Source organism: Calidris pugnax, unplaced genomic scaffold (genome assembly GCF_001431845.1).
Source record: "Calidris pugnax isolate Ruff unplaced genomic scaffold, ASM143184v1 scaffold68, whole genome shotgun sequence".
Lineage (NCBI taxonomy): Eukaryota > Metazoa > Chordata > Aves > Charadriiformes > Scolopacidae > Calidris > Calidris pugnax.
Window position 1 is genome coordinate 6,093,819 of NW_015090921.1, and position 27,851 is coordinate 6,121,669.

General features: G+C 35.6%; 1 protein-coding gene across 5 annotated transcripts in view; it reads right to left on the reverse strand.

Moving 5' to 3' along the window:
• UBR1 (ubiquitin protein ligase E3 component n-recognin 1) overlaps positions 1-20,282 on the reverse strand; it is a 57,374-nt gene extending 37,092 nt beyond the window's left edge. For 2 of the 5 annotated variants that reach the window (XM_014950312.1, XM_014950309.1), the window contains exons 1-16: positions 20,016-20,282; positions 17,910-17,988; positions 15,698-15,808; positions 10,198-10,328; positions 9,546-9,687; positions 9,087-9,149; positions 8,649-8,772; positions 6,251-6,358; positions 5,523-5,611; positions 4,610-4,708; positions 3,775-3,932; positions 3,056-3,155; positions 2,627-2,755; positions 1,958-2,138; positions 972-1,033; positions 608-718 (exon numbers count right to left, since the gene is read on the reverse strand). In XM_014950312.1, coding sequence (XP_014805798.1) covers positions 608-718; positions 972-1,033; positions 1,958-2,138; positions 2,627-2,755; positions 3,056-3,155; positions 3,775-3,932; positions 4,610-4,708; positions 5,523-5,611; positions 6,251-6,358; positions 8,649-8,772; positions 9,087-9,149; positions 9,546-9,687; positions 10,198-10,328; positions 15,698-15,808; positions 17,910-17,988; positions 20,016-20,191 — 1,863 coding nt within the window. In that variant the 5' untranslated portion in view covers positions 20,192-20,282. Of the gene's footprint in view, positions 1-607; positions 719-971; positions 1,034-1,957; positions 2,139-2,626; positions 2,756-3,055; positions 3,156-3,774; positions 3,933-4,609; positions 4,709-5,522; positions 5,612-6,066; positions 6,168-6,250; positions 6,359-8,648; positions 8,773-9,086; positions 9,150-9,545; positions 9,688-10,197; positions 10,329-15,697; positions 15,809-17,909; positions 17,989-20,015 lie in introns of those variants that run through there. The other 3 variants (XM_014950307.1, XM_014950308.1, XM_014950311.1) reach the window with 3 other exon arrangements.
• Between the last annotated feature and the right edge of the window lie 7,569 nt (positions 20,283-27,851).

A 27,851-nucleotide genomic window follows, 5' to 3' on the forward strand; every position in this document is an offset into this window, starting at 1 on the left:
TTTAAAAAAAGGGGCCTGGGAAAAGAAAAAAAAAAATTTTTGCCAAAAAAAAAAAAAAAAAAAAAAAAAAAAAAAGTGAAGCCAAAGCAGGCAAAATACAAGTATTAAGTCTAGATTCTTACTTTTACCTTTACTCTTGCAACAAACAACGCCCATAGGTATTATAAAATGTTTGTTACGTCCAGTTATGTGGCACTCAAAAGTTTAGCATGCAATTATTAAAATAGTTTAATTTTTGCACACGATTACCACATATCAAGAGATTCTTCTAACCTTTTATGTTATAAGGAACAGTACTATACTTTTACAGTGATTTATCAATTTGAAAGTAGTTAACAGTAAACGTCAGTAACATCAATACCATTTCAGTCAGAAACAGTCATAACAGAGATGAAAATACTTGTCTAATATGGGGAGCCAAGCCATTGATGAAGCTGTGAATAGAATGAAGTCAGCTAAATTCCCACCTAGAAGCCTTTCCATTTAATGCAGGAGTGACCCCCATGACCTCTTTCTGCACCTGATGAAACCACCACTGGGAGCATTACAGAGAAACACTTCCATATAGCATTAGGACCAACTCACTACCAAATATTGTAGGGAGTACCTGGCTTATCAGTGAGAGCCCATTCCTTCTCCACATCTCTGCAGCAACCTGAGCAACCAAGACAAGGCATCGCAAAGGATATTCTACTAGCAGCTCCACTTGAAATTCTTCCTAAAATTTAAAAAAGAATAATTTAAAAAAAAATATTAAATCCAGCAGGAATAAGTCTGTCAGTGATTTTAAAAGTGTAAGTCCTAATGAACAAACACACGTTGACAGCTTCAAAACAACCCGTGCATGTCATGAAAGTTAGAGGATGTAATTCTAGGCTTTTTCCTTCCCAGAGTATATATCACAAGAAAGAGGGGTGGGGAGGCGGGAAGAGAGAAAAAAAATAAAATAAAAAAATAAAATAAAATCTTACGGGAGAAACAAACTCGTGCAATCTTGAGATGGCTCCAGTCTTGCTTAATCGTACATGAAGACCTACAAAATCAATGGGGAAACATTAGACAATAAATCATAAAGTCATTCTAAATGTTAGCTAAATCATCTACGACTCAGAATTATAGAAAAAAAAGTAAAATTTTATTTACAAAGACTTGGTACTTTTGTTTGGGGTTTTGTTTTGGTTTTTTTAGATAAAAGATCTATTACATTATCAGTACAGTTCTTACCAGTCTTACAATCTATTATTTTATGAATAAATCTATTCATTTAATGATTTCATCAAAGCCATTTAAACTGAGATGCTAAGTAGCATTAGCAAAATTTTAACTTCACGTTTAAATCATATGTCAGTAATAACTGAATTTCCAGACTACAAGGCTTAACAGATGGTATCTTGTGATAAAAAATCTACAGCTTAATAAAAGCATATGATTTCATTGGTATTCTAGAGAAAGTGGTCATCACCCACTCCTGTGGTCCTTTGTATTCTGACTGGAAATCTGTCCTGGCATGTTGCAAACATGTGTCTTTTAGGAGGAGCATTTTAACAGTCCTAAGATATATGTGGCTGGAAAATAAATTCAAGATAAGTAATAATGAACATTAATTTAGGCAAAACAGGTAGACATAGAAACAGAACCACATAAATTCAAATAGTCCAGAGAACACTGAGGTTCTCGTTAAAACATGAAACTTTTCCTTCTTGCCTGACTTTCTTATCTCTCTCCTGTTTAAAAAATGCCCTCCAACCTCCAAGGCAAATGGTTTTTTGAAAAAAACCTTCCCTTAGTGGGACATCTGAGGAACACGGTTGCCTGATCATGTCAGAAAGTCAGAGAGCAACTGATCTGTGAACCATTACATCTAAATGCTTTCTAGAATAAAGAAAAAGCGACGGATGGTAAATGTGATTCAAATAGCAATTGATTGTATTTGCTAATAGCAAAACACACCACCTACCAGCAAGGGTCCTAGACAGAGGTAAATGTATGCTGACAGGGTCTGCAGACACCCTGTAAGGTCTGCTCTCCAGAGTATGGCCACACAAGTGAAACACTGTCTTCTCCCGTGAGCGGCTGCTTGTGCTGCACCTCATTACAGCTTTATGACATTCTCTGTAGGCCCTGAGCAACAGCTCTTCCTGGAATTTAAAACAAATGCATTCTGAGATCCCTTCTCTCTTTGTCATACCCCAGACTAACTCTTTCAGACTCCTTTTGTGGAGACCTGTATCGAACAATACTGAGCTCTTTTAAAACCGTTAGAGCCTGTTTAGAAAGGCCTGCAGTGACAGGACGAGGGGCAATGGCTTCAAGCTGGAGGGGAACAGATTTAGATTGGAGATTAGGAGAGGGTTCTTTACTGTGAGGGTGGTTGAGTACTGGAACAGGTTGCCCAGGGAGGTGGTTGAGGCCCCATCCCTGGAGATATTCAAGGTGAGGCAACCTGGTCTAGTTGGGGGTGTCCCTGCTGACTGCGGGGAGGTCGGACTAGATGACCTTTGGAGGTTCCTTCCGGCCTGGGCAATTCTATGATAATTCTATGATAAAACGGTGCCACTTAAAAAGCACCACGGAATATTCACAGAAGACAACACATGTAAGAATCCCAGAGAACTGACATACTTACATCAGAGGCACACCACTCCTGGAACATCAAAAGAATGTTCTTGAGCTGCATCTGTATAGCAATAGCTGCTTCCCAGTCAGGGTCCACCTCAATGTGCTGACCAAACTGTCTTTTTATCTCCTCCATTCCCTGAATCGGAGATGCCACAAAACACTCAAGCTAAATCAGTGATCACAGGCTTAAAACAACACAAAATCCCGTATGGTAAAACACAGGTTGTTTAGATACGTGTAGCTAAAATTATAGAAGTAATATTCATCAAAGTAAACATTACTTTTTAACCCATCCAAGAGAGGGATTGAAGAATTTACCATCTTAACTGAATGCTTATATCTAGAATATTGCTATGAATAAAAATATGAGTAAACAAAAGTGCTGTAATATATTTATAATAGTATATTATAAATAAATTAATTAAATGTGTTGTACCTGCATGCAAGTTAGAATCCTTAGGAAAGAAACAAATCCTTCTAAAAACCGCTCCCTCAGACGGTCTGTCCACAATGTAGGTTTGCCGCCTAAAACGTACCTGTCCCAAAGAAAACATTTATCATCTTTTGCTCAGACTTCCCTTCTGCTTATGCTTGTATTTAAAGTGTTCTTTGCATTAAAATAGTCAAATGCATCATCACATTGCATCACCCTCCTCATCTCAAACTCCTCTTAAAATTTTCACCAAACACTAGAGTTGCTTGGTGCAACTCCATCATTTGAAATTAACCATTTTTTTTTAATTCCAGGGTATTTGAAGTGGTTTGCTTTTATGTTTTTCAGTTTATTAGAGAAATATGGGACCTCTAAGAGAAGAAAACACTGCAGATGAGGATAATACAGCTTTCCCAGAATGATAATGAACAGAAGCCAAATTTCCCACACTGTCTTATAGTAGATATTTTTGTTTATTGATGCAATCATTATATGGAATGGTAGTGAAAAATCATCAAAATTGTCATCAAATTGTCTTATATAATTTTGGTATTTGAAAATTTTAAATTTCCACTGAAAAATAAAACATTAGAATTTCAAGTGTTTTTGAGGGGTTTGGGTTTGGTTTTAAAGCAGTTTTATCTTAAGATTCCTGAATTGAAACACCTCATCCTACTGCCAATTTTCTGAGAATTGCTCAAGCATCTCAGTTTTACACTTACCTGAGGTCGTATATTACTGCATATACCCGGTTCAATTTGTCTTGACTGTAACCTTGGAAGTTGAACTTATCATTTTTGTCTAAGTACTCTGGAAGCACTTCTAGAAGTGTCTCTGTAATGGTGGTGATTACATTTTGCTCTTCAATAAGATGTCGGGCCTGCAAGAAGAAAATTTAAAATTTTTATTCCGATTTTTGCTGAAAAGAACTGTCAAAATAAATTTTTCTTTGAATCAAGTCTTTTTGACTAGAAATTATTTTAAGCATTTGTAAAGAGTCCAAGCTAGAAAAACATCCCATAGTATTTATTATGTATGAACACAATTTCTATGAACTTAGCATGTTTGTTCAGTCTGACAGCTTCAATGTAACAGATACGCCGTTTTTTCCAGAAAGGTCATGCAGAAACGGACTTTTACATTAGTATTTCAGGCAAGAAACATACAACCTTTAAAACCTACAGGTATGCTTACTCTCCCTCCCCCAGATTTAACATATTTCACCCCCACAAAAAGACATTTAAGCATTTTTTGCCCTCTCCTCCCAAGTTTTTAAAGGTACATAAGAAGGCAGAAAGGAACAGTGAGTGAACACAAAAAGTTAATGCAGAGAATGATGCTGCCTAAAACTTTTCTGCTTTCCCTCATCTTCTGTAATGACTTTTCACATGAACTCGAGCTCCTGCTCTCATAATGGCCGAAACAAATCTCAAAATCATTCATTTTCAGCTCAGCAATGCATAAAAGCCTCTGTCAAGTACAACAGCCTGCGAAGGTGGTACTGCTCCCAATTCTCAATTTTATTTGACATTTCTGGCGGCGACCGGCTGAACATACCAGAGTGGGTACAGTGAACATCTGAACTGAGAGCGCTGTCACAGAGAGAGCTCTATCGTGATCATCATTGATGTATTCTTTTTGCAGTGCCTTGTAATACTAGGAAAAGAGAGTATCAGGGAAATAAAGTAAATAAAGTGTTAATTAAAAACATTTACTTTTTTATTTGCAAAAATCACACCTCAATGCCCTTCTTCCTTTCTAATAGAAGCAGGTCAAACAACAAAAATGGCACAATGTCCTCAATGCACCAAAGCAATTAAATACATGCCCCACTGCCTTAATACTGAAAATAAGCACAAATCAAACTGTTCTGCCAGATTGAAACCAAAATTTTTTTTCTCCTACAACCAATCTTCCCCAGGAAAATAAATTTAATATCTGAAAAAAGGATCAATAAAGACGTTAATTTACTATAAAACAAGACTTCCTCCTGCAGTGAACTGCATGGATAGTTATTCAACAGCTGTCTATAAAAGGTGTGTACAATGAATAATGTAAATCTTTGTTTGCTTTGTTGCAGTCCAGAGAAAACCATGAGTATCAGTCACCTTTATCAGAATTAAAAAGCCTCACCGTAAAACAAAAAAACTCTCAGGCTTATGATTGGTATATTTCTTAACTATCGTATGTAGTTTTTAAAAAGAAAAGCCAATTTCAGTTGCAGTTCATCTGCCATTTCAGAAGATACACAGAATACTAATAATTCTGCATTCAAAATGAGCATATATACCTACATGATTATAAGGAACAAGCCAATGACCTTGAAATTAATACACTATAGAAAGACTGAGCTAGTTGTTGAAGCTCTGCTTGTTGAAAATTCATTACTTATATTGTAACAATTTTCCAGTTTCAGGGAACTTATACAAAGCCAGTAAAAATTCATAACATAAGTAACATAACCATTTACCTTCACAAATTCCACAGCAAAAAGTTTTTTGTATTCCATTTCCATGAAAAAACTACTGAAGATAAGTTCATGAAGAACCTTCCTTGCCCCTGTGAAAAGCCAATACAATGAACATCACTTTATTGTACTAAGATGCAGCTTTCTGTGGAAAAGAGGAACGGATTACTAAATTATAATTAAAAATCATTAAAAGCCTTGAAATTGTTATGAAGTATATGAAAAAAGTTATTCTTTTTTTTATATATATTTTTAACATTTATTGGTACGCATTTAAAACACAGGATAAGCATCAAGTCACTCATACTCAGGCTACATCTTGTGAAAAGATTCTTCAAAATATAAAGCAGGAAAAATTTAGGAGGTAAATACATACTCAAAATACCAATTATCTCAGCTGTCAAAAAAAAGGCTACATAAAAAGCATAATATAAAACCCATAAGGAAATGTAATTCCACCTGCATATCACCTATTTACTTTTACACATTTGTTACACATAAAAAAATAATTTGTCTCTTCAGTTTATAGCAACGTAGATACACAAACCTTTATGAAGTTTTGCATCCCATAGCATCAACTTGCTTATGAAACATGGGTTTTCAGATCCAGCTTCTTCTTTGAGACATATTTGACAAAAGATCTGGCGGAAACTTATTTACTTTTACACATTTGTTACACACATAAAAAAATAATTTGTCTCTTCAGTTTATAGCAACGTAGATACACAAACCTTTATGAAGTTTTGCATCCCATAGCATCAACTTGCTTATGAAACATGGGTTTTCAGATCCAGCTTCCTCTTTGAGACATATTTGACAAAAGATCTGGCGGAAGTCACCTATAGGGATAGAACTATTCATTTGTACAAGAATGCTTCAATAATTAAATTATATGAGTCAACAAAATGAGAATTATAAAATTCCATTCTTTAAGAGAAAAAAGAAGGCACGTAAGTATGAATTATTTTTAACGTTTTTTCTCAGCAAACATACTCCCACACGCTCTCCCCTTACCAATTTCTTCCTATTATTCTTACCACCTTTATTAAATAAATCCAGTGATGCAGAAGAGTATTTTAGAATGGAAAGCACTTAGAGAGCTTTGGTTAAGTATGAATTATTTTTAACAACGTTTCTTCTCAGCAAACATACTCCCACACATTCTCCCCTTACCAATTTCTTCCTATTATTCTTACCACCTTTATTAAATAAATCCAGTGATGCAGAAGAGTATTTTAGAATGGAAAGCACTTAGAGAGCTTTGGAGAGCAGATCCATGAGAAGAGTTCACCATGTCAGCACAGAAATGCCCAGGCTAGGCAAGTCTACACTGCTCCCTGCTTTGGGCCCCAAAAGTCAGTCTTTTATAGAATTTCAGAATATTACTTTATATTTTCTTGCACCTATCAGTAAATACAGTACTTGCTGAAGCAATTTTGGGGATCATCATATCAGAGTCACTCATGGGTTACTAACGTTCAGAAATAAGCTCTTATGTTACTAATTTCAAAAGGAAAAGAGGAGTGCCATTAGTAAAGTTCCTGACAACCTGGAAATAAATAATATTGAATGCTTCTTGAACTGTGTTCTACCACTTGAAGCAAACCCAGGAAAAGAACAGGAACGACCAGACCACCAGGAAATTCCAGCTGAGTACAGAACATCAGGCCCTTAAAGCATCTATGTATATAATCCAGAAGAACAAGGACAGGAAAGTTAAACTTCAATCTTTGTGTTTGAAGACTCTCATAAAACATTTTAAAGTATCAGTTTACCTATAACTATTTCCTAACCCAAAATGCTACACCCAACATGGGAAATTCCTTTTTATTTTCTTTAATCAGCTAAAAAGCTAACACTTAAAACCCTGTAATTCTGGGGATTGGCTGGGGCACTAACAACGACTTGTCTATACTTACACAAAGTCAACAAATGAATAACTAACTGTCAGTCAGTGTTTTAGAGTAATTTCATAAAATTTGAAATAATAAAAAAAAATCTAGAAAGAAAAATGTGGATGAAAGCCGAACTTTCACTAGAAACCTTGAAATAAACCACAGTCAAAAATTTGTACCGACTAAAAGAACTGAGGGACCAGCATGAAAACATCATCAGTGAAATAAACAGAAAGCTAAAAGTTATAAAGTATTTTGAATAATTAACTCAGACCAGCATGAAAATATCATCAGTGAAATAAACAGAAAGCTAAAAGTTATAAAGTATTTTGAATAATTGCAAAAAGGTATGCTGATATATTAGGGATGCTGATATATATTTCAAGGGGAAGACTGGAAAGTTCAGAAAAAGTTATAAAGTATTTTGAATAATTGCAAAAAGGTATGCTGATATATGTTTCAAGGGGAAGACTGGAAAGTTCAGAAAAAAAGGTACGAATTTCACTTTATTATCAAAGCTTACGAAAGAGGCTAAAACAAACCAACAGATTTACCCTATCAAGAAGGAGAAAAAGCAAAGAGTACAGCTTAATCTACATGTATTTGTATGGTGAGAAGAAATTGCTTTCCTTTGGGAAAACACAGGTACTACAAAACCCAGTAACAGAAATCAAAATTAGATTAATCCAGAAGTCACCTCGAAAACCATGGGCATCATCAAACACCAGAACAATGTTTGAAAGCTTAAAACAGACTTTCCATTACTGGACAAATTTTTAAATTAAGGCTTTTGTTTGTTTTACTGACTATCTCATTAACCACAGCTGTCAAATCTGAAGCAGGAATTAATTCAAGCAAAGGATGTCTGCTTTACACTGATGAAGATGTTCTGCAGCTTTCCACCAGCACTGGGTAAAGCAGCTTTTAAGCAAAGTCACTGAAATAGGGCATGTGATGCTGAAACTGAGCATAATAAAACTTCTAGAGGAACAGACAGAGCTCAAGCAGGGAAAGACATTTATTTTAGCAAGAAGAAACAGAAAAGTACTACTATTCATAATCATACTGATGGATATCAAAACCCATACTACTGTATTATTTACTAATTACAGGGAATGTGACAGTGTTTTAATAAGGGAATATCATATTTTACACAGCTAAAAATATTTTTTGAGTGAATTAGTCATCCAAACACTGACATGGCATTATGGTAACCAAAATTAGTTATGCTTACTTGAGTAGCTCATGAGTTTGTTCAGCCAGGAACCAAGGCGCAAGGCAAACTTCTGGTGAGCCATAACATCCGCGTGCAGAACCTCCACATGAAGTGGTCGTTGAGAAACATTTTCAGAATGCCTCTAGGAGTCAGATAAATATTAGTAGATAGAAAATAAAGATATTCATATTCATCTTTACCACCCATTACCTCTCCCAAGCACATGTTAATGGCAAACCCTAATAAAGAAATCGGTTTGACATTTTATTTCTGAAGATATTTATTTATCTATACTAACTGTGGTGGGGTAAAATCAATTTCAAGAAGTTTGCAGGCAGGTTATAAAGGCACAGAAGTACTAAAGACTGTACAGCAGACAAATAAGTCTTCAGTATTAAATAACGATGAGGCTGATTTGCTTGTTTTTTAAATGAGAAAAATATTTAAGGAAGTTACCTTAATTTCTTCTTTGGCTTCCTGACAAGAGGTATAATGTCCTGCCTTAACAGCTCTACGACCCTGTTTAAAGAAAATATCGAGCATGAGACCAACATAAATCAAAACCAAAATGTCACAAGCCCGATCTTTGCTATGTTTTTTTTATATGTAAAAGAAAAACAGAGACCAACATCACTCATGGTGCTTTTAGACATCTAGAAGCAAATCAAAATTAACATAGTTATCTTTAGAAAAAAAGTTATTTGAATTAAATTAACAACAAAACAACAAAGTAAAGTCTGGGTATCATTGTTATTAGATGAGGAAAATTCATGTACGCACAGTGACTCTGCAATGTGCCTTTCTCTCTCCACATGCTCCAGCATCCCGGAAACAAAGATTCCATGATCAAGAGACTAAAGTAACACTTCTTAATGATCAAAAAGTTACTTTCTCTTATATACAGAATGCACTAACCTCTTTATCTATGGCAGTAGTATGCAACTGGGCTTCACCGTGTTCGCAGCCAAGTGCCCTTTGCAGGCTATAGATGACATGATCATAAGAATGATGTTCATCATTGAAAAGGACACAGTAGTAGCTGTCTACCTTCTCTCTGCTGGGAAAAAGCCAACAGATCATCAAACAAATAGAAGTAAAATTGTAAATAATGTCCTATCCAATACAAGCAACAGCTCACTTGATAGCTTGAGAGGTTTCAAGTACAAAAAAGTCATAGAAGAAAAGCAAGCATGTTCTTCATGTCAAAGACACACCCAAGAATTCCCTCACCATGTATACCAGAATAAGCCACAGTATGAAGGACAAAAGAGATTTTAAGTTATTTGATTATTCCATTATTATTTCCTCTATCTGCTATTTAAAGATCCCATTTCTCTTTTTAACGTGACGCACAACAGTCTTTTACCATTTTGATGGACCAGTCACACACTACTTTTTCCAGGAAGTATCAAAAGCTTTTCTCTATGTACCTGTAGGTCAAAAATATGACAGCACTGTTCACAGGGATTTTGGCACTAATATATTTGCATGAGTGTAAGCATACCACAGGTGAAATTATTATCACAGTTCCTAATGCCTTGAAGAGAAAGTTGGACATACTTCCTACCTGATTGTGAGCTCTGGAGGCAGTTCCTTCTCTTCTTCCCATATAAGCATATCTACAATGTATTTTATCGCAGAGGGAAACACTCTCCTAGAGTGCTCCATAATTTCTTCATTCAGCTGACATTCAGAGTTCTGAAAAACATGAGATAATATTAACATGGAAAAGAAACTTTAAAAATGAAAAAAAGGGTTGGTAGAATACCTTATTGCTATATTTGTTCCAGGACATAAGCCTTCTCATTATTTTCAAGCAAATTAATCTCATCCAATTTCCTCTCTTCAAAACTATTTCATCCCACGGGCTCCCACAGTATTCCAACAGTTTCATCTACGTTTTTATACACATCCAGTTTTTACCTAGGAATAAGCTACAAAAGGCCTCACCAAATGTGTTAGGAAATTTCAATTATTAGGGTTTTTTTAAACTTAAGCTGGCTAACAGCTTTCTGTACACCTGAAGATATTAGAAGTTTGCAGCCCAGACCAAAATTATTCCCCTGCATTGCTTGCTCTTTTGTGTGGGCATTCTGTCAAACATTTTTGATACTCCTTGAACAGAATCATCCAAGGAAACCTAACTCTTCAGAGATCCCATCCCAGATTTAGAAACCATTCAAAAATATCCCTGGGAACTGAGGTATTTCCCATCCACTCAGATAAAGGTCACTAAGTGAATTGTCCACATCATATAACATTATTAATCCTTTCCATAAGCATTTAAGGAAAGAAATTAAGATTATAAGCAAAGAAAACCATTACCAAATCTGCACTTAAGAACAAAGCAATCAATATTGAAGTACAAGACACAGATATATTGCAATGACCCTGTGTGAAAAGAGGGCTTTCATCCAAAGGCTCTGACGACCTTTTCCACACGCCGCCATTAATGTCAGTGTAACCAAATCCAGTCATTTCACATACAAATAAGACACAGAAACAGAAGCTGGTATTTTCTACAGTATTTACACATAGTTTCCTATAATTTTAGGATCACCCAAACTGCCTACAAAATTTGAATATGTTCGTGTTTGCCAGAGTGAGAAAAGATGAGAAACAAGGAATTTTTTTCCAAGAATAAAGCTTTTCACGTGTGCCTTTTAATCCCAAAGTAGTAGGGGCGCTCATCTCCACAGTACACAATGTGATAGATGTTAAATAGAAAAGAACAGAAAGAGTGATGTGTTTAATATAACTTAGGAATTGTGCACATTTATCCATTTACAAAGCAGGGTGCTTTAAAAAAAAAAAAAAAAATCATGTGAAATCACGTTGTGTCTGTATAGTGGAAAAGCTAAAAATGTAGTGGAAGAGAAGTAAAAATGCATTAACACGGCCAGTTGCTTCCAAAACTCAGAACAACAGTTTTCTGACCTGATAAGCATTAGAAGAATAATTTGGATCCAAACATATAATCTAAAATGTCTGCCAATGAAATCATGGTCTATAAATATCACTGTGTGTACACACTTGACTTTGGATAAGCTCGTGGAAGATCTTGGTAATTAAGAATGTAAATGTCTGAGGTAATTATTTGTTCCCAGACTGACAAAACTATCATTATCTTAAATTTTGCAGCAGAATGAAAAAAAACTTAAGTGCTAAGAATAATCTAATTCAATCCAGTTGTAAACATACTGACTTTTTCCCCAGTATTTCTTAGGAGTTTGGCTTTTTAAGCATTAATTTATGTTAAGCAAAAACATGCTAGAGGAAAACTCCATGCAGAGAGATACTCAAAACAAGAACCTTGTAGCAAGACATACTGCTGTCCTTCAGCCTGTAGAAGAAATCAAAATAAAACACACCAAAGGACTTATAAACTATTAAAAGTGGGGATTTCACTCAGAGTGGAAAGTTAAATGAAGCAACGCCATCTCCAATGCAACCCACATTAATAGAAGTCACAGTAAAATGACATTCAGATACAGCTAATGTAAACTGAAAGGGTAAAATCAAAATTTCCTCAGAATTATGCCCAAAAATACGGAATTATTTAAGCTTCAGGTAAAGCTTCAAATAACAACACTGTGGAAGAACGAATGCAGTGCATTCAGATATAAAAGTTTAAAAATAACTAACTAACCACAATTTTTTTTATTTTTTTTTTTTAAACAAATGTGCCTGGGAAGTATATTTACTTCACTTCAGACATGAACTCTAAAAATTATCTGATTTTAAGAATACATTCAGGCAAGAAGGTATTTATATTTACGATACAGTGAAGGCATTAATTTGGAATCAACATGGAAACGATGATTCCTGAAAGCTTGGACTGGAGATTCTAAAGTGAAGAATTGCTTTTCTGACCCTCATATTACATACATTTTACCAATAAGTTTTGCAAATATCTCCTCACTGTAAAACTTCTTTTTGTTTTTAAACTAAGGTTTAATTAAGATTTTCGTAAGGATACTGTGTTTTACTAGTGCTCACCTTATTATCTCAGAAATGCTAAAAACTCTGGTGCTTATCTTTCATCTTGTAGATTGAAACCTGTTGTACTGAGGACTAATTTTAAAAGTAGTTCTGTAGATCAAACTCTAAACTTAATCTACCTTTCAAAAACAGCAGCCAGTTCCTAAGCACATTTTTACCATGTTCTGCACAGCAGACAAACGTACTGCAAACACATACCTCTTCTTATTTGCTCCTACCTGATCAGAGTAAGTTTATAAACCCACAGCACGATACATCCTCTGCACTTCGAGTAATTAAAGGAATACTGATCAGGATCACCCAGAAAAGTGCGGGTTTTTTTGACAAGCATGTGATAAACTTCTATAATATCAGAAAACATGCTGGAAAGAAATACGCAAGACGCCTGTTCCAAATGCGTTTTGCAACTCATTTCTTTTAATAAGCACTATATGCTGAGAAAAATCCTACAACATGAATGTCCTTGATTCTCAAAACAAAAAGAGAACAAACTATGAGGTAATCCAAACATCCATGAGCCTCTTCATGATAAAATAATCCCCATTGGACACATCTTCTATTAAAGAACATGGCCATGCAATGCAATCTATCAAATAGTTACATATAGTATACATTAATATACTGATTCATTTCAGTATTGTACCAGTTGTACTTCTGTCCTATTACTAGATAGTCTATATATACTGACTGAATAATAACTATACATGCTACAACAAAGAACTATTATAATAAAGTAATTTTCTACTTCTTTGAATTCAAATAACTGTCTCATTATATGTTTTCTATCATTCACGACTGCCAGGTAGTACCCATTGCAGAGTCCATTCCAGTTTATCTGACAGCAGTTTTAACACAGCTTTGGACTCTACAACTCTGTGACAAGTGATGATCAAACAAATTCATGGCAAACCAACCAAAGACCTTATCAGAGATTGGAAGAGAAATATTACTCGAGGAAGCATGGGAGGTTCCCCATTTCCTTATCATCACAGGTTTGATTACAGTTCTCAATAACGTTTTAAACCAAGAGACACTGTCTTAGCTGCTGTCATTACTGATATGATCTATCCTTTAGCCTTATCTCCATTGGATGCAAATGGCCTGAAAAACACTCTGAGCAGCTTACCTTCATCCAAATAGAAATAAAATGCTATAGACTGAATGCATGCAATTTCATCCCAAGCTTTGTTTGAATACCATTTTGAAAAAAGCCCACAAAATTTGGACAGTGTGATTTTAACAAGAGTGAAAGAGCTTTTTGGTAAAATGGTGTTTTTCCTGAGAATTGGGTTTGAATTATTTTATTGTTATGAAAAAACTGTTTTAAAGGAAAGGGAGGTAAAAAGCAGAATATGCTGTCACAGATGTAAATACCAGATCTGCAAGATCAAAATCTGTACCTTGCAGATAAACAGGCTCCTCAGCAAGGAAGTAAACATTGCATAAACCATTTTAGGTCAGAGTTGTTGGAACCAAAAAATAATAGCATTCTCAAAAGTGCTGAAACAACTGCTAAAAGATCTCATACAGAGATTTAAATTTTAAAGCTGGGAGATACAATCTATTTTGTTTAGAATCTTGTTAAAAGTTCTTAATGTGCCTCATAGGTCCATGTTCATCCAGGTATCGGTGTGATTTTTTTGGTGAGCCATCATGTATGCTAGCTACTGTCTGTAAGACAAACTGGTCACCTGAGGCGTAAGAAGTATCACTTATCTAGGAGCAATGGAGATGCTTTGGCTGGAAACACTAAATTTTCAAGTGGAAGAAAACTTAAGGCTCACCTGAGACCTGAACATTTTGTCTTAACACCATTGCTAAATTCTCTTTGTGATATGATATGGATCTCTCAGCAATCATCTAGAAATCTGATACTGAATCAGAAAATCATAGAATCATCCAGGTTGGAAGGGACCTTAAAGATCATCTAGTCCAACCATCAACCTAACTCTGACCAAAAAATAAATAAGAAATAAGCAATAAAAAAATCACTAAACCATATTCCTGAGGAGCATGTCAACCTGTCTTTTGAACATCTGAGCACCTTGTAACATCAGTTTTCCATAATATCCAAAGGTGGCATTGAAGCTGGTAGACACATGAGTTCTCTACCTTCCCATATATCTTTATGAATAGTACCAGGAATCTAGCATTGCAAAAAACTCCTACTTTCCTTCAGAACACAAGGACAAAAATGAATACTTCCCAAAGAGGAACTGTGCTAGCTTCTTATTCTGGAAGCACCTCCAGAACGTGCTAGAAAAAGTGTAAAACATATGTGGTAATAGAGATGGCAGAAAAATACCGTAGCTATTTTGAGGTATTCTAATATTGTGAAAACAATTTGGGTCTCTTGATTACAGTTTCTCCTAAGTAACATGTAGGTACCAGCCCCACATATATATCACGTGGCTCAGTACTCAGCACTGCACAGTAGAACAGATTTCACTGAAGCAGCAGCAGGTGAACACTACAGTGACAAGCTCCAAATTGGAATCAGATGACCCCTTCCTGAAACTTCAACTATTTTTGTTTCTGAAATCCATTAAGATTCATGCTTTTTTGAAGGATGAACAAGTGAATGAAAACTTCATCTCATTTTTCTGCAAGACAAGTGCTCTTTATTTCTATTCTACTTAATATTTTTTTCCAGATCATAAAGAACGATACTTTTGCAAAAAAAGAAACAAAACAGACAAACAAAAAAAACCAAACCAGGCGGAATTAGGAGTCTATTTGCAATGATGGATGGTAATTTTTTTGTCCTTATTATCTCAGAATGTAGGACTTGGAAGAAACAATTTTATCTGATGCAACTGATTTGCCTGCATTCTTTTTGAGAACTGCCTATTAAATATTTCTTGTTAATATGCTGCTTTATGAGGTACAATAAGCCTGAGACATCATGAGGTTATTTTTAAAGCAATAGGGACTTATTTTACTCATAGTGACAGATCACATACCAGAATTAACTTACAAAAAAAAATTGTTCAGTAATGTGGAAAAGAGAAGATATTACGAAAATCAAGTGCTATATAAACAACCACTTTAAGCAATATTCTTACTTCTTTTGCAGAACCTGATGCTCCAGGCTCATGTTTAGTACACAGCGGTCCAGCCTTCCATGCCTCTGTATCCCCACAGTCACAAAAGCCACCTCCAGTGGAGCTATGCATCTGTAAAACACGTGCATTTCAGTCATGAAATACACACATAAACAGCAAGAGAAAAATTGAAATGTGCACTATTTAATTACCAGATACAATTATAAATACTTACAAAATATAAGAGGCACTGCATAACCAATGGACTTGCCACATTTTTTATTTTTTAGATAAAAGGAGACTTATCAGAGGATTGAGGTGGGAGAAAATACAAACTTTTTGAGCAAGAAAATACAGTTGCTGCTGAAAAAAAATATGTAAGTCTTAAGCAAATTTACCTATAAGTATGTGAAAAGGCCTGTGACTGATAATAAACAACATAAACAACAAAATAATAATTTCTAGTTTTATTAGCAAAATTATAGCAAAGTTGCTTAATACCTTCTTTACAAATTACTTGGTAAAGTTTGAAAATCATCTTAAAAGGATATTAAACAGGTATTTAGTAGTACCTCCACTTCTAACCAAAGAAACTAAGATATAATCAGCATCTAAATACATTATTGCAACTTTAACTTTGCATTACACCTTCAGAAAAGTACAAATTCTGATCATTTTGGCAAAAAAAAATTCAGACAAAACTCAGGCAAAAATAACTATCCTTAGTTCAGTCTAAATCCCCAGTCCTAAACTAATTATAAAAACACTAAGTGACCCAATAAAAAGACACTGAAAAAATTGTTATTTACTTGAAACAATTTAAAATAACTTGATCTAATTAGATGTGCTTGGAGCACAAGGTTGGACTCAGTGATCTCCTTAGGCCCCTTCCAACCTAAATTATTCTATGGATCTATAAAGAGCATAATCTGTATTCTGTAGATTGCATCTTTTAAATGGAGATGCAGCGAATCTGCTCCCATCTGACTACCTATTCCCGTGGTTGATGTTTTGCCTGAAGAAGTTACTGAAAAACAGGGAAAGGACAACAGCTTCTCAGCCCAGCTGTAATTCCCAACTGCTCTGTAATCACTATTGCCTACTTTCCCTGATTTTCATCTTACCTCTCTGTAAACTGTGTGTGTGCATGGAAGTTATATTTGCATTCTCCAAGTAATTTTTGTACATCTCTGAATCAATACTTTTGATTTTCAGATCAGTATACAAAGACTTATACAGAGGGGCAGAACTTTGCATTTCAGTCCCAGTTAATTCTGAGATTCTTCCAAACTCTGTCTCACTGAAACATACCCACCTACAGGGGATTTACGACCAATTGATAATACCAGTAAGATCAATCTCTTCAATGGATGTCATGTCAATGACTAGGAGGAATAACTGCAAAAAAATCTAGCCCACCTTTTGGTCATGGAAGTTAATCAAATTGCATACGTAATGTTTCTGTACATTTTCTTGCTCTTTGCAGTGAGTTAGATGAGCTTTAAAAATTACACTGAATATATTGTTTTCCATTTCTGCATCCAAGGCTGTTGAAATTACAGAGTTCTCAGTGAAGAGGGCAAGCAAAAAAGGGGGCCGGGGAAGCAAACAGTAGATGAAAGTTTAGTCAGTGAGTTAGCTAACAATTATTGAAAAGATCCTTCTCTAATTAAAACATGGGAATCAAAGATAACATAGATTTTGCTCAAAGAGAACCAAAAGGATATCAGAAAGAGATTATCTCATTCTATAACAATCTCCTCAATAAAAAAAAAAAGATGCTTAATTTTTGTTTTAACATTATTATAGCCCACACTAAGCACAAAGTAGTTTATGCAAATCTAAATGGAGGAACAGAGTGGAAATGCAGAGACTGCATCAGTACGTGCTGAAGTAATGGCCCTTGTATACGCACACTCAATTTCCAGACAGCACTGACTGGAACTCAGGACAGGAATATCATTTTCAGTCACAGCTTTTTGCTCTGACACACGCTTCTGTGATATTGCCAAAGAGGATAACAATGTATGCATTCAAAAACACTCCCCTTGCCTTTAGCTCTTGATTAAGAGGCTTTACATAGTTAGAAACATGAGAGAAAGAGAATTAAGTAGTAAACCCCATTTATTTTTTTTAATAAAAATTACTAGTGGTTTATATGCAGTTTATTATATCCTCAAAAAAATCCTCTCTAAAGGTACAAGTACACCTTCTTAATATAAGATTTTCCTACCTTGTACCTGTGGTTCTTGTGAATGCTGTTCTGGAAGCAGTCCATACAAAGCACACAGGTTGGATCAACTGCACAGTCCCTGCAACAAAAACAGTAACTGAAAAACCTTCTACAACAAACGTGGAATTTTCACGCACAAAAGAAACGCTGCTCGGAAAAAAAATTTGAGATTAACAACTGATCCAAATTATAAAAACATTGGCTACTTCATGTCACAGAAAGAAGACAAAAGCCAATCTTGTTAGGCTTGAACCATGTCCTCGAACCTGTTACATCAGATTCTGTCAGAAAGATTCTATCCCTTTTCAGAACTTGCTGCTAACACATTTCTGCTTATGCTGAGAATAAGCAGCTATTAAAACCCATGATGGCCCTGAAGTAACAGTTATTATTGTTTCCAACAACTGCAGCCACCTTTCTAATGAAACTTTTGCTACACTTCTGCTAGGTTATGTTTCTAACTTGCAGAACAGTTAGACATTAAGATCTAAGGAGAATTCCTTTACAAAACTTTGAAATTTAATTTCAACAGTTTCAGTCATGCACTCAAATACCTGAAAATCCAGAATTACATTCACAGGCAATCTAATTCCATTCTTCTCTATACTCCACATACATATGCTTTTTTCCCCTAAACCATGTCACGCTTTTTTTCTTTAAATCCTGTCTGAATCTGTGCAAAATGTGGATGACAGGTGTTTAATGCAACATATCAAGTTTTTTGTTTTATGCCATTGTTCAAGCCTCCTTTACAATACAACTAAAATAGTATGGTAATTCTGACTACAAAATTAATTTCCTTTCAAACCTTTAGATGATAATCATCATTATAATAATTTAATACTTCACTAACATTTATTACCATAAATCAACTGCAAGGTGAGCTAAAAGAAAGACAACTTAAGCCAGAAATGGCTGCTAAATTTGAATGCCCAATTTAAGACATTTAGATTTTAATATTTCAGCGTATCCATTATTTTTAGCAATTTAGACACCTAAAGCAAGTGTATATTCAGCTTCAGTTGCAGTAGTAAGTATGGTATTTTGTAGAAACACTACCATATTTATTTATTTCATATCAAAAAGATATGAAAAAGAGACTACCTCTGAGAAGTGTAGCTTTGTTTTTTAGCCTGCTATCTCAGAAGAACTCCACAGAGGTAGAAACAGAATTATTCCTGTTTATCACTGTTTGAACTGCCTTGACCATCCTTTTCCTTCATACAATCCAACGTCATATTCACTATACACTTTCTAGCAAACACGTAAGGACTTCAAAGACCATTCTCCTTTCATACACAACACTAACTTATTCCTAGAAAAAGCTGAAGAATATGTGACTATTAAAACCTTACAGTGTAATTCATAAAGTTTACAGGGAGCTTTCATTCTGATATCTCCTAAATTCTAAGGGCTAGATTTTTTAGACACATTCTTCACCCTTAATAACTGTCCTTTGGTATTTCTGATTAAATTTTCTAGGTTTTTAAAATAAACTTAAAACTAGAATAAACTATGACAATAGCATCATAGTAATACAACTGAATTGCCCATACAGTTACAACCTTTACACCCACCCCAAAGACCTCTGTTTTTAAAAAATTAATATATTATTATTCATATTAATATAAATTAATGAAATAAATTCTATCATACTAAGGGGCTGCCATCTTTAACACTCTCCAGGGTGAGAAAGAAAGTGAAAAAACGACCACTGGTCACATAGCTATTGGTTAAGCAAAGGACTGATGATGCTCAGAAATGCCGGGTTCCATTTCAGACTTTGAAAGGGTGAGTACTGTACAGCCCACAGATCTGTATGCCTGTTCTCCCCCAATTCAGGTGCAGATCCCATACTCATACCCTGTCATCCAAGCTTTTTAACCAAAGCCTTTCAGTACTTTTATTATCCTTTCCACTTCCTTCCCCATTTCTCTGCCAGAGCCTGCTTTTCATAGGCAATTTTCCTCAAATGCCACTCTCAGTTAAGCAAAGACCTACCATGACACAAGCAACAATTAGTTAGCAGCGTGACTAATTGTATTAAACCACTTTGCTGCATTATGTTACATGGGGACATTCATGCTAACATACCTTTACTCTTACCTGCAAGAGTATGTTGTCTCCCCTCCTTTGAACACCTTCCCACAGAGCTGGGAGGTTCCACTCTGTTGTAGTTTCTCCAGGAACATATCTGGGTCTTCCCCGAACAAATAACATTCCAGGGGGTATAATATTGCTGCCTGGACCATTTCTTCTTGTTTCTCCAGCAAGGGATCCATTTCAGCTGAGTAAATATTTGGCACATGTTTTGCCAAGCATTGTAAAAACGTAGCTTGGAAGTTGAATCTTTCATCACACCACTGCAAGAAAAGTACAGCCACGGATAAGCACAAGTGAATAATTAAATTTAAAGATAATAAGTATTATTATATATTATAATATATAGTACTATTATATATTATAATAAGCAATAGTATTAAGCACTTCTACTGGGAATCCAGAATTCTTTTCCCCATTCAGAAGCCAGTTCTGCAAGCAATAAACCCCAAGAAAGCATGGTTTCTCAAGAATTTCTCTGCTACTTTCCTTTCAGTACCCACCACAGTAACCTCTGTTCCCTTGAAGTCACCTACTAAAACATTCTGAGGCAAGAGTTGCCAAGTGCTGTGCTACTGCAGAGTAACCCGGGCACTAATTAATTTTCAATGACACGCTTGCCAACGAGCCAGCCAATGCACAAATCCTGCTGTTTGCTCAGCTGCCGACAAATGGAAGGAGCAGGAGCAGCAGAGGGTTTCCCCATCTTGGCTGGGAAATAAGTCTGGGATTCATTCCTTCTCCTGCTGACAGTCACAAAATATGCAGCAACTCATTGGTTTTTGAAATTGTTACCCTTCAGTAAAATCCTGTTGAAAGTGGTCACCAGGGTTCAACAGTTACTGGGGGAGAAAGAAGCCCAACTGATTGTATCAGTTTAATGTCTTCAGGAAACCAGAACAAAATGCTATTTTGTATTTATAAGGTAATTAATAAAAGTACTTAAGTTTGGGCTTGAAGTTCTTAAATTTCTTAATTTAAGTCCCTAATTTCACTTGCAGCTACTCTAGTTCTCTGAACAGTTCTCTCCAATTGCTCTGTTTCTGTCCTTCAAGTCCGAATATTCTTTCTTTCATGTTATTCCTGTTACTTAGAAATACCTTTTGTTTTTCCCCATTGCGAAACAGATAATTTACGCACCAAGGCTCCTAAAAACAACCTCCTTTCATACACAGCTTTGATTTATGCCCAAAAATTTATTTTTGCAAGAAAAAAAAATATATATGTAACTTCATAAATAGCTCTAAAGGGAAATTTGTCTAGGCCATAGAATGAGCAAAGCAACCAGCAGAGAGTTCAGATTAAGAGAAGGCTCAAAGTAGCAGACTAATCAACTCTTTTAAAAGGATGAAAACGCACAACCATCTGACTTAAAATGAAACCTACAGCAATTGAATCAATGGACTGTCCCCCCAAAATTGATGGAGATAAAGGATTAAATAATAGATCTATAAGGTTACAGCTCCCAAGTCTACTATCTAGAACTACAGTTCTCCGAAAAAAAATAAATTAATCTAGAACACACGCAGTCCTAACTGCTGCGATCCCGGTACTCTGAAAGCCAAATCTGCAATCATGTAGAAATTCCATATTTCTTTTCTGAAAAATTGGATGTCTACCCAATATAGGCAACTACAAAAAAAACTGTCTACATACAAAATCTAAACAGAATCGAGATATCCAGTTGAAACAGTATAGATTAACAATAATATCCATTTCCCAAAACTAATTTGTTAAAGGAGATTTGTTCCACGTTGTAACTACCCTAAACGCATGCTTTATGGCTTTAATAAGACATACTATACTTCTAATATGTTTAGTTTTAACCTGAGGCTTCTACTGGTATTTTGGCTGTCAATCTTCCTTAGCATTACTCTTAGCTAGTCCAATACTTCATTTATCACAGTCATCCATGAACTCAAAGTTATGGGAAAAAAATGCATGGCAGACACTGATGAAAAAGAGAAGCCATGGATAATGTGGTCAAGCAGGAGAGCAGATTTGTCCTCAAATCATCCTAGAATATCCTCATTTTATAAATGCAGGTTGACCAGTCTAATAAAATTTCTTGAATCACAAAGCATTCAACCGATCCTCAAATATCTGAAAATGAAGATTCATCCATGAAGTGATAGAAAGCACTTATTTAAAAACCAATTCTAACAAAAATTCTAGATAGAGAACAGATTTATTACATGCACAGTTAGCACCACTGTGGTCACCATATTGGTCACAAAAGCTTTAGCATACACATGCATGTAATGTATAGGCGTTCTGTATACATACATGCACTCAAATATATAGGTATGTATTTATTTTCACATATTCACAGTGCTAAGGAACAAAAGGAAAAGGAAACAAATTAGCTGATTGCCTCTTATTTTAAATAATTTGTTCAAATTTTTCACGTACCTAGCAACAATTTTAAAAATAAACATTATATTTACCTGGGGCATAAAGACACCAAATCTTAAAAAGCAACTGAAATTAAATCCAGATTTCTCAAATACTTGCATGATAACACTTAAAAAAAGAAAAATACCACATTTAGCTGGGGCTTTTCAGAAAGACAACGGATTTTAAAAGGTAACTGAAAACTGAGTTCCTTGATCAGGTGTTTATTTTTTTTACATGTCTGATTTAAGATAAGTGGAAGTAAATTATTCCCACGATAAAAAAAGTCCATAATTCAGCTTTCCTCCTTAAACATGTTTCTTCCTGTAACTTGCTTTTGGGTTTTGTTTTAACATACCTATACTGCATTATGGCTTTAGTAAGTTCCCCTCCCAATTCAATTACTGTATTTGTTCAAGTGGGGGGCTTGGGGGGTTTGTGTGTGACCCTTTGGAATGCACTCTTCCCAAAGCACAGGAGAATCCCAGTCTGTAGCTCTTCTATCTTAATAAGCCACGCTCCCAAGAGATGGTGTAAGTTTAGCTTCTGTGTCATTGGAACAGAGCACATCATAGCTTCAAGAAACACAGGGGTAAGCTTTCCTGAAAATCTGCCAGAAGTGCAAAATGGGTTCTCACACAGTCTAACTCACAAGCATTTCAATCATTCCCGTGCAAAGCTTTTAATTCTATTTAAATCTTGTCCAGAGAAGGAAGTGGGGAAAGAAAGGGAAGAAGGGAAGAGAGAGAAGTCTCTCAAGCAGGCTGGCTGCCTTCTGGTAAACACACTAAATTATATCCTCAATCTATACGTCACCCAGGAAATATCCATTATATTCACAAGAGAAACAAGAGAAATTATATTCATTTTCTTATTTCTAAAAGCTGCACCACGCTAAACTTCAGACCTATCCCATACCCTCTGTGTCTCCTAGGAGAAGTAATTTACTCCTTGCGCCAGAATCTGTTTATTACACTGCATTCAACTGTATAAAATCACACACAAAATCATCAAAAATACAGAAGCTGCCAAATAAAGCACTCCCCTAAGTTAAGACTGGACCGTCCAATGCTAGCGTGGTCGTCCCCTTGTGCACACATATTGAAATTCAGGTTTGAATACTTTGATTAACACTTGGAGCAGTCCCACATTCCCTCTGCTCACTCACTCCTTTACCTGCCAAGTGCTCGGTTGCTACAGATATGAAAACCCTATGAATGAGTAAATTGTAAGTTTATTGACCCTATATTGACTGCTGAAGAAGAAATAAAATACTGTATCACTGTCAAATTCTACCCACCCTATGCACAGGATGACCTGGGATCTAGAAAAGCCTAAGAGCTGTGCAAGAGAGATGGAAGCTGGTCGCTTCTAGCCCCAACCACTCCATGATTCAAATACCTTCACCAGGAGAAATCTTACTTTTTTCTCTATTTCTATTAGTCTTTCAACTTCTACTACAAGCTTGGCTTAAGAGAGCTTAAGTAACTTAAGTACTAGTTCTGCTAAGTCATTTTCCAAATTTGATGTCACTCAAAAAGGAATTTGAAGCAGGCAAAGAAAGCTGAAAGAAGCAAAGATCATAAGATAGCACAATTAAGATAAAAAAACATAATCATGTAACTAAAATACTACTATTAGTCAGCTCTCCATAGCCCCCTGGAGCTCACACCCTGCTTGCCGCAGCCCACAGGCTGTACCTAACAGGGAAAAGCCCAGAGGAAACAGGTTGGAGTACACTCCATTCCCCTTGACACTATTCCACTGGAAAATATTCCTTGGGCTGCAAACTGAAAATTACTGAATTTAGAAAAAATCACCTCCGCATACATTTGGAGTAAATTAAGGCTTACCCTCAAATTTTAATTCTGAAATTTCTACACTTTTAACTATCTGGATTTGCAACCAAGTTCTTGTGGTAGGATTTTTTGGTCATTTCCTCATGTGCATGAGGAAGGTGCATGAACAAGGGAGAGGAAGGGAGGCAGGAGTTGTTGCAAAGCTCTTTCTCAAGTGTAAGTGGTTTAGTCAAAAAAGCAGAAATAGCATCCATTTTGTCCAAGACATTTCATTTGTTCCGTATGACAAAAGCAGTAATCTATAATCTTTAGTGGCTCTTCAGAAGAATATGATTATAGGAGTGGTACCTCACAATACCACTTGAGAAAGAATCATTAGGAGATAAGCTCTTGCACTTCCTCTGTGGGATCAGACTATTAATACTTCTTTCCATGTGTAAGCACAGAGACCTTCCCAAAAGTCGATTCCAACCAAAAGGACAGTTTGGAGACTTTTTCCAAAACCTTTAAATAAGCACCACGTCAGAAAAGGTCAGAGGATGAAGAATTATACTTGCCTACACATACTGCTATAAAAAGAGCAAAATATCTGTCATTGCCATCATTGGATATGGATATATTGGATGTATCATTCACAAACGCATTTATTTATGAATGCTGCAAATAGTAATAGGCACGAGAGCTAAGTAAGTATACACAGAAAAAGAGAAAAATAAACCACTTTTCACCTACAGATAAAGCATCAAATGAGATCTCTCACCACTATGACAGAATTTCTTTATCATTGCAACAGGTTTATTATGTACATTAATTCAGTAGCCATTACTTCCATGACAGTTTTTGATGTACATTCTAAGCACAGTTCTGTTTGAATTCTAAAGTCTTTTCAAACTAACAGTTTGCATTAGGCAATACTATAAAAAGCAGCTTTACTTTAACTGCACTGATTGACACACTGATCTTTTAGTGCAAGAAGTGACTGCAATAATTTCAAGAGCGTATTTTTAGAAGTAAACATTAATGTAATCAGTGAAAAGAAGGAATATTAATATTTATAAACACTAAATAACAAATTATGAAGGAATAGACATTGCCAGTAGCACAAACTAAAACCTGTACCTAATCCAATGTTCCAGTTTAACGGAGTAGAAAAGGAGTTTGTGCATGACATAAATCCGTAAAGCTTGAGATAGTAATACCAGCTGCCTGTCAAAACAGCTGGTAGAAGCAGAATGTCAAAAGTAAATATATAAAATGATGGGGACATACTGATTTCAAGCAGATGCCACTCCACATTAACACCAAATGCAAAAGGCTGCTTTACTTTAATGCACAGAACAGTTGTTAGTAGTTAAGAAGAGATTAGCAGGACAACAGATCCCAGAGAACTATGATTCTGATATTGTCTATGCAATTGAGCAACCATAAAAGACATTTTAAAAGGATAAACATGCAGAAGTTCTTTGATAAGTATGCAGAATACTTAAAATTTCGTTAGAAACCAAACTTCAAAAGATTCTTGAACTAATATTTTCATATAAGGTTCTGGTTTTAAATGGTTATTTCAGTTTTTCCTTCTCATTATTTCGGTTTAAAATTATCAGTTTTCTAATGCACTAAAAATAAGATCCAAGTGCAGTACAGAACACTTAGGCATTATTTTTACTAAAAATAACAAGGAGAGAAGGAAATCTATTTCAACATCAAAGATAGATATTCCCCAAATAAGAGGCTTCAAAAATAAGCATTAAGAATGAATTAGCATATTTATTCTTCCCTACATTAAATAAACTGATTTTTATTTTTTTTTTTAGGAACATAAATTTTACTATCAGGGAGATAAAATGGAAGCTTACTCTAGCTTTTTGTCACGCAAGCACTTATGTAGCTGCTCATGATGTGTTTCACATTCTCTGACAAAGTACAGACAATGTTTCAGTAGAGAATCTAAGCCTTAAAAATGAGGTTTTAGAACTCAGTTACAAAATATCTGTTTTCTGACATGATAGTCACATGGCTCCTTTATAGAACACAGCTGGTAACCAGCCATGGACCAAACTTCGGTCTGCTCCGAAAGAAGCAAATTTGGTTTCAAAAGTTATTTTCCATTGGCACACCATGGGTAACATTCAAGACTGTCTAACATTGTCCTAACAAAACATCAACGCTGACCTAAGCACATAAAAGAACTGTTTGATCTCTACATTCATTTAAACTTTGGCCCCTAAGCCAAAGCAGGGTGCCAATTAATGTTAAAGGATGCTTTAATGATGCAGGTGTTTGCCCACTGGGAATGAGACTTGTAACAGCACACACACTACTAAAGCTTTGTCTACAGCAGAATCTTACCCTGATTCCAGTAGCCTCCAACAGCTACCAGTTTAGCTCAAGCAGATCGAACCAGTGGCAACCAGAGAAGAAAAAGTAACCACCAGCACCATCGGTCACTGTTTTGGTTGCTGGATGGCTAAAACTAATGTCATCTTCGGGGTAAACTCTCTGAAATTCTTTGAAACTGCAGTTTTAAAATCACACTCACCTCCAACATCACAGGAACACAGCTTCAGCTGACAGGGATAAGCTCTTGGATGCAAAGAGGTGCCCAAGGGGACACGTCAGGTGAAATCATGGCCTGCAGCTCTCTCTCTGCCATGCTGTGGATACCATACTGCCTACCAACTGGACACCCTACCCTAAGTATGCTACAAAATTAGCAGGATACTGCTACGTAGGTTCAACAAGCAAAACAAAGTAGCCAGAAATCCTAGAATTCCCAGGTCTTTGAGGCACACAATCTAAACACCTTTCACATTCCCAATTTTTCAGTGAAACCTGGGTTAGGTCAATAGCAATGTACAATTAAACACATCAACACCATGGGAAATTGGAGTTCAGTATCAGGCATTAAAGCAAAACATTGACTATTTTTGCAAATTATGTATGTTGTATATTCTCCCTAGAAAAACAGGAAAATAACCACCTTTGCAGAGTTATTTGTAGTACTCCTCTTCTTTAAGAGCTTTTTTTTTTTAAAGTTCTGCCTATTTATTTGATAGATCCTTTTTATTTTGTTTCTAAAGAAACAAAAGAAAGGCTTTGATTCCTTCCTTGTCTGATCCTCAACCCCCATGCCATGGTCTCCTACCCTCAAAGGAGACCAAATTTCTATCAAATTTCTTAGCACCAGACTGCACTTCACAAATTGCAGCTACAGTGGATATTTATAAAGCAGTAATTCATTAATTTGGTACAGTTATGTTTAAAAAAAGAAAAAGTGACATATGTTGATACTAGGTTTTTGCATTAATGCCTGTGTACTCAAACTTGTCTTCCACCCACCCAATTTTCCATTACCATGAATTTTAAGATCCATTGTATACGTAGTCTAATTCTGCAGTGAATGAAGGTGTAATAAAATTCAGGTGAATCTATCTGTACCTAGCACTAACTCAGCATCTCCCACATACTTTACCTTGCACAACAAAGCCAACCTGTTTACCCCTAGCTTCTCTGCTGCTCTGGGACCTCGAAGACACTTAAACAGTTGCATGCTATCAGGAACATTCACTGCAGCTGTGTTCTCCTAGAGCCACACACCTCTTGCAGGTTAATCCAGTTCAGGGGAGGTTAGATTTAAAGCTGGAAGAAA